At 39.8% G+C, this 13786-nt stretch overlaps 1 protein-coding gene across 3 annotated transcripts in view; it reads right to left on the reverse strand.

Moving 5' to 3' along the window:
* ELMO1 (engulfment and cell motility 1) overlaps positions 1-13786 on the reverse strand; it is a 305386-nt gene that overhangs the window by 98182 nt on the left and 193418 nt on the right. For all 3 annotated transcript variants that reach the window (XM_066321961.1, XM_066321951.1, XM_066321970.1), the window contains one exon: positions 5601-5737. In XM_066321961.1, coding sequence (XP_066178058.1) covers positions 5601-5737 — 137 coding nt within the window. The remainder of the gene's footprint in view (positions 1-5600; positions 5738-13786) is intronic.

Below are 13786 nucleotides of genomic sequence, written 5' to 3' on the forward strand. Positions count from 1 at the left end.
CTGGGGACCTGCTGCTCCCACAGGAGCGAGGCAAAGCCCTGTCACTTCCAGGTCAGGCACAGAGCTGCCATGGCAAGGACTAGCATTAAGACAACAAGGTTGCAGCCAGGGGCTCATTTTGGGCAGGATCTCTGCAGAGCCTGCTTCTCGAGTCTCCCCAGTTTGCGGCGGACCCAGCAAAGCTGGTGACAGCTCCTCTGCCACATTGCTGCTCTGACCCTTTCAAAAGGACCCCACAGACCTTTGCTTGCTCATGGGTAACTCACATTGTCTGAGTTATGGTGGGTTTGGCCCACCACACAGGTTTTCACACAAACCACCGCTCAGAAAAGTTTGCCTCTTAAGAGCCTGTCTTTGAACACTTTGTCATATTTTGAACTCGCCTTCAACAATTATTCATCCCTACAGCTGCTGGAAACATGACAACACTGGAGAAGATGAGAAACCTATGGCATGGCATTTCCAAACCTCCACCGAGGAAGGAAATGGTATTTTTCATTTTTATGTTACGCTTGGTTACCTTTTCTGTTATCTTGTCAGCGAGCAAGGAAAAATGTTCGCAGAGTGTGAGCATGAGCCATAAACATCTTTTGTGGTTATCAAATGCCTCCGTGTTTGCTTCGCTATTTAATTACAGGACTCACGTAGGGCATTTATTGTTTGCATCTGTTGCCGCTGTGAACAATGTCTACTCTTCTGATCACCACAAAGGCAGTTTGTTATGTGCAGGCCTGTCAGTGATGTGTTTTATGCTGAGCAGACCCCTCTGCTGCAGGGGGATCTGATGCTGCAGCTTGGCGGGTCCCTGAAATAGCCAGATACCACAAGGGCAGTTCCTCACCAGGTTGCCACTGTGAAATGGACACTAGCTGAATGCTGAAACCAGTTTTTTTAGGTTTCTGAGGATATTTTTCTTATCACAAAATAATACAAAATTTTACAAAATTTTTCTTCTTCTTCTATATTATATAATATTATTACATAATCTGCTTACAAAATACATTTTTCATAAAATATTAAAAAACTCATGTTTATACTACGATGATCTCAAGCACATGTCCAGAGGGCAAATTAACTAAATCTCTAAGTAACAAGAAAAATGCATTGGCAGCATCATTAGCCAACCTTGTCCACTTTTCAATTCTTCAAACCTGTAGTTTTAGTGAATGCAGTGGATTTTGTTTTCAAGCACCTTATATCACAAAACTTACAATTTTTTTCAGTTTTGGCTTTTCCTATTTAACTTCAGCCACGCTGGAGTGATAATCTGCATCTTGTTATGAGTAGTCATTTTTGGTCATCTAAAACCCAACAACTACACTAATTCACTAATAAAAGCAGCCACATTGTGCCCATTCTCTATAATGCAGCTTCGACACTCTGCTAGCCAAGTAAAAAAAAAATTGTCTTTTTCTTTTAAATGCTGAGACTGGAAGCAGTTATTTTCACTCTTAATCTGCTTTTTTTAAGATGGTACAACACTAGGTACAGAATTAGCAAATTGCTCACTCTGTTCTGCAGGTTCAATAACACAAGCTATGACTGCAATTAAAATAATGCATTTGCTTACTCTTCCTCCTATTAGCATGCGAACTTCATAGCCATGAAAAGCAACTGACTGAAATCTCTGGAAACCAGAGTTAAGAGGATAATCTTGTCCCCTACACAATGCTGTCTCCTTGTATCTCAAGAAAAAATATGTGTACTTTACACGATGATCATTAAAGAGATAGCAATCACAATATAAATTCACATTAGGTGCATTTACTAAAGTACATCTAGTGAGGATCAACAAAAAATTTTCCTTTGGGATTATACTTTCATTTGGCCTCATGGGAGGAATTTTACTGTTGGGCAGGTACTTTGAATTTCACCTACCATCATGTTAAAAATAAACAAGAAGCTTTAAGTACATCTCAGTCTGTGTGGCAGCAGCAGCTGATTACTCTGAGCAGAGTGTAGGTTGTCCCTACGTGATGGAAATCTGACTGATGGGCACCTATTTAAATGGGCAGGCTGCTGCTGAAGGTTTTTAGGTGTTGGATGTGAGATAACTCAGGCCAGCTTTCTTAGTCAGCACTGACTTCAAAAATCAATACACAATGCTTTCTTCTGCTTTAATAAAACATGTAGAAGTATGTAAAGCTTGGAGACTAGATTATATTTTCAAAGCCATAAACCACGCTCTCTGCTCACAAATGACTTTGGGGAAACTTGTAAAGTGTCCTTTGATCATCTGTAGGCTCAAATAAAAACAAAAAGGTTTCAAATGGAATTGCTGCTACTTGCACGTCTATCTATACAACTGCATCTTAATTTCTCTAGGAAACTCACAAAACATGAATTATGCATGTCTTAAAATGTTACAAAGGCATAATATAAGCTTAGCTGCCTGTCTGAATTATTCTATTCAGATGTCTAGTAGTGTATAGAGAGACTGAAAAAAAAGGCTTTAGGTCTGACAGTGTCATACTATCATCACAGACATCAAAGGACATTTTGCATTCAAGAGTTAACAAAACGTCTCTTTTAATGAATAAAAATGGGGTAAAGCATGAGATCATAAATGTTTCACTAAAATACCATAAAACGCTTCCAACCATGAGCAAAGTGCTGGTTTAATTATTTTTGAAACTTTAGAAATTAACAAACCTATGTAGAATCTCCACAACAAACTAAAGAACCATGATGGCACAGTATGCCATTTTGTCATCAAAAGGAAATCTTAATGTGTGTCTTAAAGAACCCTTCAGAGCAGCACTAAAACCTGAGGGGAAATTCAATCACCTCGCCTCTTTTAGTGCCCATCATTCCCCAGTTCAAGAAAGGAGGAAATAATTCTCTGTATGTGCAAACAGACCTCCTACAGACCTCCAACATGCAAGCTACTGTGATTAATCAGAATTTCAAAATTAAACTAAAAACTCTTTTTCTTCAATTATAATTAAATATCAAACCAAGCAGTCTAGATTTTTTAGCAGAATGACCAGGTCTCAAGAGTTGCCAATCAATATACTGAGAGCATCCAATTTTGTTTTGGAGGTTTTAAGGAGGGAAGGGATGGAGAAAGATCCCATCAGGCAGGGGACAGTAACCATAAAAAAGTTGTGTTTCATACACTACCATGACAATCAAGTTATTGGAACTGAAAAATAGTAACACAAAGAGAGGATGGAAGATTTTTTTTTTCCACACAAGTGAATTAGTGCATCTTGTGAAGTCTGCTCTCCTCCCATTCACTTCTGCAAGGACTGAATGCTCCCCGGGCCCACGTGGCCCTTTCCTGACAAATTTTCAAAAGTGACTGCACAGACTTGGGTACCCTTAGCACTCAGGGAAGATGCAGACAGAATATTAATATGCTGTGATCACCAAAGCCTCTTGCCAGGTAAAGATGAAAATTGGCGGTATTTATTTCGGTAAAGCCATGGGCTGCACTGGCAGCTGTCACCTACCAACCTTGGGTACCACCATATAACATAGCAACCCACACAAACCCTCAAGTGCTCCACGAGCCCACACAACAACACAGTTTGCTTCACTCACAGATCCCTTCAGATGTTTATCAGCTGAGTAATTCACATCACCACCACATGTCATTTGAAGGGGATAAGAGCACAAAAATCTCCTTATGACTCTAAGAAAGGACTTAGATAAGCAAAACATAATTAGAGAAATGTTAGAAATGAGAGACGCAAGAGCTTAGCACTCTCTCCCCTTTAAAGAAACAGTTACAAAATCAAGAGTGACTTCTGCAGGCAGAGATGCTGGGTTCAGGATCATGCAGCACAGTGCCACCACCAGACACAAACCCTGGTAGCCCAATAGCAAATGTTTCAGGTTTGCCCCACTGAGTTAAGAATTGCCCATGTCTTCAATGACACAGGCAGTTAAACACAGTGCCAACATTACTGACCCTGACAGAACAGATAGGTGAAGTTGCAGGACTATCAGCAACAGAAAACACAAGTAGCAAACTAGTCATATCAGAGAAAAAAACTCCCTGATCTCTTATGAATCTCCACAACAATGCCTAATGCTGCAAAGTAAATTTCTTTGTTTTCCTTGTAGAGGGACCTGGGCTGGTGCCAGAAATGGAATCCTTCATCTGAATTTCCTAGGACTGTTAATAATATTTCAACTGAAGATGTGAGAAATTATGTAGACAAATCCTTCTTCTATTGAGATAGAATGTCAGTAAGTAATAGGCAGCTGTTCATATATTTATTTAAAACAACCACATATTATGAACTAGTCTTTATAAAGTTGCTTTTTAAGCCCTTGATTTTAGCAACCCTATACTGTTCAGTGCATTATCTTGCCATTGCTCCTTCTGTGTTCCTGGATCATTAGGTAGGAAAAGCATGTCAGAAATTCCACGTAAGAACAAGGTTCCAGGTCATTTGGCTACAACAGAGTGCATATTGGATTTCCTCATATTGGACTTCCTTTCTCTCTTTAGACAGGGCTCTGGTACTGCTGCCAACTAACCTGCCTGAAAGAACTCAACCAAGGTTATTCCTCACTGTGACCTAAAAATTCACCTTCATTCTGAAGTAGAAAATGGACATTGGGATCACTTCAATAATAGACTATTCCAATTCGAAGTCAGGTATGATCATTCCTACTGGCTCTAACATAACATTTGAGTCTGGTGACTTCAGAGCACTTGTAATTCTCTTGTGACAGAGCAGCAGTCTCCCCTTTCATTCCCAACCAACGTTCTACAACCAACATCTCCCAGGGAGAGCCTCAAGATCCAGTCAGAGGATCTCAACAAAGATAGGGATGACAGCTGGCGACAAAAACATCAGTTTGCCATTCTTAGAAAATGTCAGAGATACTGTTCAGCCTCATGGCAAACTGGGTAAAAATTGGATGTCTAGGGACCACTAAGACAGACACCTGTTCTTTTTTACTTTTCTGAGAGTCAGGAGACAGGCTGAAGCTCCCAGAATTCTTGCTGAGGATCTTTTTGTTTGAATTCTTACTTCACTGGTTTTCAGGTTTTGTTTGTTTGTTTGTTTGTGGGGTTTGGGTTTTTTTTTTTTTTTTTTTGATTATTGGTTGGTTTGGGTTTTTTGGTTCACTGGTTGGTTTGGGTTTTTTGGTTCGTTGGTTGGTTTGGGTTGGGGGTTTTTTGATTTTGTAGTTGTTTTAGCAGGCTAAACTGCACAGCATTCTATCATGATTGTGTCCACTCTTGAATATTTTATCACTTTAGTGTTCACATGATATGAAAGGGATGCACAGAATTATCACTGCAGTACTCTCTCTGCATTATTTACAACCTTGGAGGCTGCAGCACTTCAGCATAATATTGCTAACATAAAAAGGCAGAATTTCCCCTCAAGCCAGGATTTTAGTCTCGTAGTCTGCAGTGCAACATGACTGAAAAAGGTCTATGAACCTCCTTACATTTCCCATCCTCTATCCACCACTTTCTAAATGCTGGCATTCCAATGTGCAAAGTGTCCAAAGAGATAAATCTCTAAGTTTCAGCAGAATGGGAATTAGCAAATCCCTGTACCTCAAAGGAAGAATATATTGCCTTGTTTCACCATTCTGCCCAGTTATTCCCACCCCACCCTTTTTCTTGCCTTGTTAAAGTCTTCTGAAGTTGCCCTCATTTCCTTCCATGTCTTGTTCAAAAGCTGAATGCAGATACAGAAGAACTCCTCAAACGATCTGTCATGGGTGAAGAACATGGGATGGAAATCGTTGCAGGTCTCACTGGCTAAAAACAGAAAAACAAGGAGGGGTGGAATAAAACATGTACAGGCAGGAGCTTAAAAAAAAAAAAAAGTAAAATATAATCAGCCATGAAATTTAGAAAGTAGTGTGTTTGAGTGAAATCACAGCTCTTGGAGCAAAGGATGTCAAAACACTATTGTGAAAAGCGAGCCTTGGTCTACAGTCTTAAAGAAAACAAAACACATTATGGACCCTTGTCCTAAGAGGACCAACAGCAAGAAGAGGAAGCAACTACCTGTTTGTCTGAATATTCTCTCAATGTTTTTTGTTTGTGCCAAGTTTTGTTGTTCAGTCTGGGACAGAGAGGCAAAGGGAAAAAGCACAGTTCTCCTCATCAAAACAAGAGCCTTCCCCACTGCTATAGCAACACAGTCCATCCTGCCTGCTGAGAACCAAACACCAGGGCCCATCACTCACAAAACAGAATTAGATCAATGTACACACTGAAATGTGAAGCTCTGCTGACATGGCAGATGATCTACCATATTGTAGAGAGGTAACAAGAAAAATGTTGACAGATATAGAGATAAGAATATAACTGATTAAATTTGTTCTTTGAAAATAACCAGAATCAAAAGCAATGGATCTTCTATAATCTATCCCCTTTCTGAGACAAACATAATAAAAACTAACCAAACTAAACCAAAAAACAATCCCCGAGCTTCCTGATTTTTAATTAAATACTGGCTTTAATGAAGTAAAAAAAAAATCAAGGAACCCTATAGTGTTGACGATCCCATAATGGAAATGGAAAAGCAGCAGTGTGCTGTGATTCTCCTTGAGCAAAGAATGGATTTTCAAAAACTAAGGACTGAAGCAGTGCTGACCTCTGGAGACATCTGAGCAACCTGAGTAGAGAAGGGCCTTTAGTCAAGAACTGAAAAGAATCTTTAAACTCTGCTATGACTTGCAGGACTACACCAGTAGTTTGCATATCTATGTTCTTAAAAAGGCAAAGAAAAAAAAAAAACAACAGTCAAGATGAATAAGCTTGCTTTATATACCTAGTCCTCAAATCTCTTAGCTTCAGCTTTCACTCCTTCATGAATTCTCCTTTGAACTTTTCCAGCAGTCATTCATATGCCTAAACAGCAGCACCTTTCCTTACTTCAGGATCAAACAGCCACTACTTAGGCAAACTTCCTCCTGTGCAAGAACAACAGAATTATCAAGCACTGGGATAAATCACGTTTTCCTGAGGCTGAATCGCTGTCTGACATTCACTTTCTCTCACTGGAACTGAACAAATTAGAATTAAGACTCCATGCAGGAGGATGTGAATGACTCAGGCAGGCTGACTCCCTGCACCAGCTGCAGACACTTGGTCTTGGTCCCTCTTCTAGGCACAAAATTCTCCTTTCAGTGTGTTTAGTTACCTCTGCTCCCCCACCAGCTCTGCTGTAGAAACATGAACTGTGTTTAGAACCACCTAAACTCACTAAAAAAACAAACAAAGAAAAAAAAGGTTTCTGATCTTTCCCAGCATGCAATATTCCAATCAGAAAGCAAATCTCTGGAGCTTATTTGTAAATTTGAAGCTTAATTTTAACATCAGATTTACTAAGATCTAATCAATTCTTCATCCACATGGAAAGGATGGGAGTTAAATTTGGAGCACAGGTTTAATTTTAATCAAGTAAACTCCATTTACTTCAAAGGATTTGCAGTCAAGGGAGAATTAGTCAAAGCAGGTACCTATATTTATGAGGAACAATTCAATCCCTTCTGAAGAAGAAAATACTTCAGGTGTGCCTTTCAGAGCACCTGAAGCTTCCATTTATTCCGCTGGAGCTGCAAGAGCTCAGAACTTCCAATAGTCAGACCCTTCAGCCCGTAATAATGCCAGAGACACAACAGAACAGAGGGCACTTGTCTTTAAGTCATGAAATACTATAATGATGAGTAGAAGTAAAACAACACCAAGCAGACGAGTGCAGCCAGTACCTTCACTGTATAAATCACAGCACGAAACAAGGCAATAACCCTCGACATGCACTGGCTTTCTGATCCTCCTCAAAGCCTGAGCTTCTCCCTGCTCCTGCTCATAAAAATCAATAAATCAAAATTAATGGAAAGACTAGGGATTCTCAGAAAATTGATCATTGCTTCTAACTCATGCTCCTTATGATAATCAGCCTCACACTGTATGTACTATGAGGGCTGTTCTGCATGCAGAATTAGAGATGCCACCTCTCCCCACCTTTTTTTTTAAGTAGGCAATGGATGGTGTTTAATATCTTTCAGTTGCAAAATGAAAGAGTAAAAATCACTGTTACTGATATAAACAAAGGCAGGATAAATGTTACAAGGCAGGATAAATATCTTAAAGCACAAAACAAATCCTAGGAGTAATTCAAAACCCAATGAGAAACAGCTTCTTCAAAATTCCCACAATCATCCACATAGCAGGGAAAAAAAGAAATCCAGTCTGCTTCAGCAGTAGCCTTTTGTATGCTTTGAAAATTCTATCCACACTAATATAAAATCATAGAATTCAATGGAAAAATCTTCAGGCTGCAGCTCTAGTTAAATCTATGTCCTTCTCAGAGTGTTTAAATGTCTAATGAAGGATAACCCTTCTCCCAATATTTCTGTTCTCCTTTTGACAGGTGAGTTGAGGATGAAGGGAAAAGTGATGCTGTTGTGGCTATTGTGTTGAGACGAAAGTAAGACTAAGTTACAAACTACTGTCTTTGCCCACTCTCCAACCCCAAGTCAGCATTTCCAATATCAGACCACTGAGTGAGCAAATTGAGAGGCTGCCCAGTTTTAACAATTAAAAACTTTTTGAATTTATTTTTTCACTAACTTGCAATTTGACTAGTTCTAAACTGAAACAGAGCTCTAGTCTTGGAAAATTTTGGACACCTTCTGCATAAGAGCTGTGTGCAAAATTCTGGCCCTTAAGCCCAGTACTTCCCAACCATTCTTTTTACAACCAATGACCAACCACATTTACAACCACATAAAAACATCCACATGGCTGCAATGTGGGGACACAAATCATCATGATTATTCACCATCAAGTTTTAATTACACCTCTGAGAGATCACCTTCAAAATGCAAGCCACAGATGTCTAACCTACATAAATCAGGTGAAGATCTTGTTGATTTTCCATTCTTGGCACACTTATTGAAGCTGTAGATCAATATGCCACCTCTCAGGATAAAAATAGTCCCCCAAGTTTCTAGCTGAACTATAGCTGGAACTTTGAGAAAGGAGCTTAGTTCATTACTCATCATAAATTCCACTGGCAAAAAGAAAAAGAAAAAAAAAAGATCTAATTTGTACCTGGGAGTTATTGTGGTTCCCACAGTGTGTATTTTTAGTGTCTACCCAACACAATTTTGTCTGTCAGTTGCTTCCTAAATTACAATAAAGACATTCAAGCATCCCAGACTGTTTGAGGAGTAAACAGATTTGACATGTTACATTGTTCCTCTGTGGATTAGTAGAAAACAACAGGGGAAAAAAATGGTGAGAAAGAAGAAAAGAGTTGTACCTTCATTTTGTACCCCATCTCTAAACACCTTTTCCCAGGAAAACAAGTATCATCAGGGTTGAATTTCCTCAAGCTGTGTCAAGAATAGCTAGGTATTTGCATATTTGCATAAGCCTGTCTTGAAAGGGCACAGATTATGTGATGATGTTTCAATAAGCGTTTTGCTTGAAGTACAGCAGAGATTTAAATGTCCAAGTTGCTGTGGGGAACTTAACATGGACAACAGGGATTTCTCCATGCAAGACAGACTCCAGGAAAGAACCAGTGCACCAGACCAGACAGCAGACTGCTGTGTCATCTCACTGTCCAAAACAGTATGAAAAAAAAGTCCACCAGTTCAACAGAAACTGGCTGACTGCTGTAAGGGCTCATTACATTTCCCCCCCACGTTAAAAAGTAGACTGCACGTAGATATCTTCAATATGTGGTTTCCACTTAAAAGGGAAGGAAAAGATTAATAAAGTTTCTTATCTTAGATTGTTTTGTGGAACACCAGGGAGTAACACAGAGATAAGATCACCCTGCCCCCAAAGCTAGAACAGCAGGCAGAGACACAGTGATACAACTCTGTAGGCAAGGTACTGCCCTTGATCTCAAAGAAAGAAAACTCTGCTTTCTTTCTCACCCTGCTAAACTGCTGTGTTGATACTTCTCGTCCCCCACCGTGTCTCTAAAACGGCATGTGGTCATTCTGACCTGCTTTGTGACGTTCTTGAATTCAAGAGATGAAAAAGATTGTACTGCTATGAAAGCCATATCTATCATGAAGGGAATGTTTGAAATTAGGAACCACCCAATCTGTTATTTACGAAATCCATTCATGACGCTGTGGGGGATCAAGGTGAGGTGAATTAAACATTCATTTTTCTGTAAATTTAAGGCTTGGACCCATGAAATTGGGAATGCATATGAAAGGCAATCACAAATGAGACACTTCATTTAAGGATGTCAGTTATGTACAATCATTCTACAAAATAGAACTCAAACAGACCTGATTAAGTAGATCATAAATAAAAGTGATAAGGTTGCTCTGAATTCTCAAATATTTAAAAAGTGGCGAGTCAGTTTAAATCAATCATGTTACTCATTCAGCCATCTAAACACGGTCACCTGGCAAAAATGCTGTCATGCAGAGAGGCAGGCAGACACCTGTGGTGAGAAGTCAGCCTCTGTGTTAGGGGAGGTATTAACAGATCCTGTGCACCCTGAAACTCATCAAGAAAAGCATAATGACGTTTCATAGGAGCAATTTTGAGGTGAGGGATGCAGTGATGCTGAACCCTGGGAAAACTGGTTTGCAACATCCCAGGGAGAGAGGGGTTCAAAAACATCACCCTGTCTGAAAGGTACCTGGGAGCCATGTGATCCAATTTTCAAAGAGAGCTGTGCTTTCTCTTCCTGAGCTGCTGCTTAATTCAGCGTGAGTCATTTATCCCTTCAGCTGTTTTCCCAAATTTCACAGAATGGAGATGATAATATTTCAGAGGAGGTGGGTGGAAAGAGCCACTGCAGTTTCTGAAGTGCAGCAAGATCCACAAGTGAAGCGTGCCATACGGACCTTGGAAATATCATCTCCACTTGGCATGGACTCCTCTGGGATTATTATTTGCCAATAAGAGAAGGACCAAAGAGCAACTAATTCTCAGTAGCTCTCAAGAGGAGAAGCACTGTAATTTCTGCCTCTCCCTGAAAATGCAATACAGTAAAAATAACTACTGCCACGACTGTTTTTATATATGCAATCAAAAATTCTCTCAGTAATACAAAAACATGTAAAAAAAAGAGCACCTAACACAGCAGAAATACAGTGATTGCCAAGTTTTCTAAACTGCTGATCCCTGTGGTCTGCCGGCCATAATTTGAACCTTTGGCCATCTTTCTGGCACATGACAGGGAAACAGTGTAATTTAAAGCAAGGAAGGCCACTGGCAGTGGCAGTGCAGTAATGAAGCAGTAATATTGCTGCCAATTGTGTGATTTTCTTTCCTAGGGAACAGTTCCTTTTAGAAGACTCAACTGGTATTAGAACAAAAGCCACCAAAATTGCCTAGCAACACAGGGCTACAAGAGAGCTTCACCATTTTACCTTACCTGATCACATATTTAGTTGGAATAGAGACTAAAAGAAATTGCTAAGTACACAGCAAAACCCATCAACTCAAACTCCTAAGAACATAAGGCAATACCATTTCTCAGAACCTGTGACATCTATAATGGTGCTATAGAGGGAAACTGGAAATAAAAGCACTCATAAAAGGCATCCTATGGTCTGCAAGTTTCTCAGAGCTGAGAATAAATTTTAATATGCAATGAAAAACGAGGATTTCATGAAACTTCAGGACTAGGATGTTCATGACATGGGCAGCCCCAAGCTCTTCAGTAACTTCCCCAAATTTGCTTTTAAGGTGACTGCAACTTTGTCAGAAAATCAGATCATATATAATTAAATAAAGGAGCCACTCTTTAAAAATCCACTTCTCCCCCTGTCCCAAATAAAAGTGGTGAAAGAAGAACCCTGACTACTGCAGCACATCTCCATAAAGCCCTGCTCTCATCACTACCAACAGGTCCAGCAGTCCAGAGGTGGCAATAAGTAGGCATGACACTCACTCTGCCACATCCAGCAGTAATGGTAAACTGAAAGAAACCAGTGGAGCCAGTGGTGTCCACACAGCCAGGCTGACTCTGTAAAAATAAGGACCCTTTGCAGCTCTCAGTAAATACAGAGATTTCACTGTACCTGCTTAGACCAGACCTGAAGGATGAAAACCTTAGTTTGGAAATGCAAACAGATAGCCAAAGTACAAAGAGAATTTTTAAAAAAGGCTCTTATACTCAACAAGGAAATGAGAAAGATTACAAAGATCATCATGCTGGTAAGAGTTCCCCCATCTCGTTCAAGAGCAGCCTATTTTTGTTTGTGACAAAACAGGTGCCAGTTATAAATAAATCTGAACTGCCTCTGCAATCTGTCACAGCATAGTGATGGGCAACAGGAAAGTTATCTGCTTCCCTCTTGATTTCTCCTTTACTTCCAGTACTAAAGAAAGCAGTAACCAATGACAATAATAAAATGTAGTTTTAAAACCTGATGGATAAATTGTAATATCATTTTCAGCAGTGAAGGAGCACTTCATATGAATTAGTCATGCACTTCTAGGAGAAAACTCCGTGAGAGTGGAAACTATGAAAAAACAAGGGCTTAAATTCATCATACAAAAAAAAAAAAAAAAATTCTTCTTCTGGGAAGAAAAGGACATAGGTCCACAAGCACATATCTCTAATTATGCTCTGGTATATTTACAGTATCCCTGAGCAACAGTATAGAATCATAGATTTATCTACATTGGAAAAGACCTTCAAGATATCAGAATGTTAGTTGATTAACGTAAGAAATTTGCTTGGGGCCTATGAAGTCATTATGGTCACTTCCAGCAAACATATAGAATAAGGGGGAAGTAGATATATCAAGAAAACTCTACAGAAGGTTCATTAACAAATAAAGATATTACACAAAACTTTCTTACAAATGTTAACACTGCTTCTCTGTCAGGTTCCTGACATGTTGGAAAGCACAGAGGGCATTGATGGCTACATGAAAGCTTAAAAACTACCAATTGAACCACCATACAAGAAAGCATTTCTCACAATTTCTAGGCCCACAGATTGTCTACTTGAAGTCCAGCAGACACAGGTAGTGGAACTGACAGACAGCCAACTAAGCTCAGACCTATGAAGAGAAGCACCTTCTCACATCTGTTCCATGCTGATACCCTGTTCCTTTACCTGTTGCACCCTTTCTCTTAAATCCCCAAGAAACTAGACTTAATCTCACTTCCAGACAAATCAGGAAGAATGCCACTGGCAATGGGGAAGGTAGATATGCAGCATTTATAAAGAGCAGTGTATAGCAATCACTCTGTGCAGCCACCCTTTTTAGCCCTACAATACCCATTGGCAAGCTTTATTGATAAATGCCACATTCTGGCACATTTTCTAATAACTGTTGTAGCACCTGAGACACAGAACTCTGAGGGCTGGGGTCAGAAGTTTCTGGGTGCAGAAGCAGACATTTGTTCTGCCGCTGCTTGTGCATCTCCTTGATGTCACCTCCCACAAGCACTGCAATGAGAGACTGCTGTTCATGGCAGAGTTGCTGACTTTCCATGTCTTACTTTGGCTGGTTTAGAGAGCATCAGCTTATTGCTTCTCCTCCTGAAGGGATTCTTGCTAAAAAGCAAACGCTTACCTCTAATTACTCATTTCCTTTATTAGGAAGTTACAAAGATGGTATTACAGGTTATAATTCATGCCTCTCCAAAGACCTTCTGTGAGATACTTCATCCAGAATGTACTCTGGTTACCATTTGAAATACAGAGCATGCTGTTTTGATTCACAAGAGGGGAGGAACTGTCACTGAAAATTAATTCTGCTTTAAGTAAGCTGGCTAAGATTCCATCTGTAAGCAAAACTTAAAGGAGCCTATGAAAACTTGCAGGGAAATCACTGCAAACAGTAACCAGGGAAC

Source organism: Sylvia atricapilla, chromosome 1, assembly GCF_009819655.1.
Source record: "Sylvia atricapilla isolate bSylAtr1 chromosome 1, bSylAtr1.pri, whole genome shotgun sequence".
NCBI lineage: Eukaryota > Metazoa > Chordata > Aves > Passeriformes > Sylviidae > Sylvia > Sylvia atricapilla.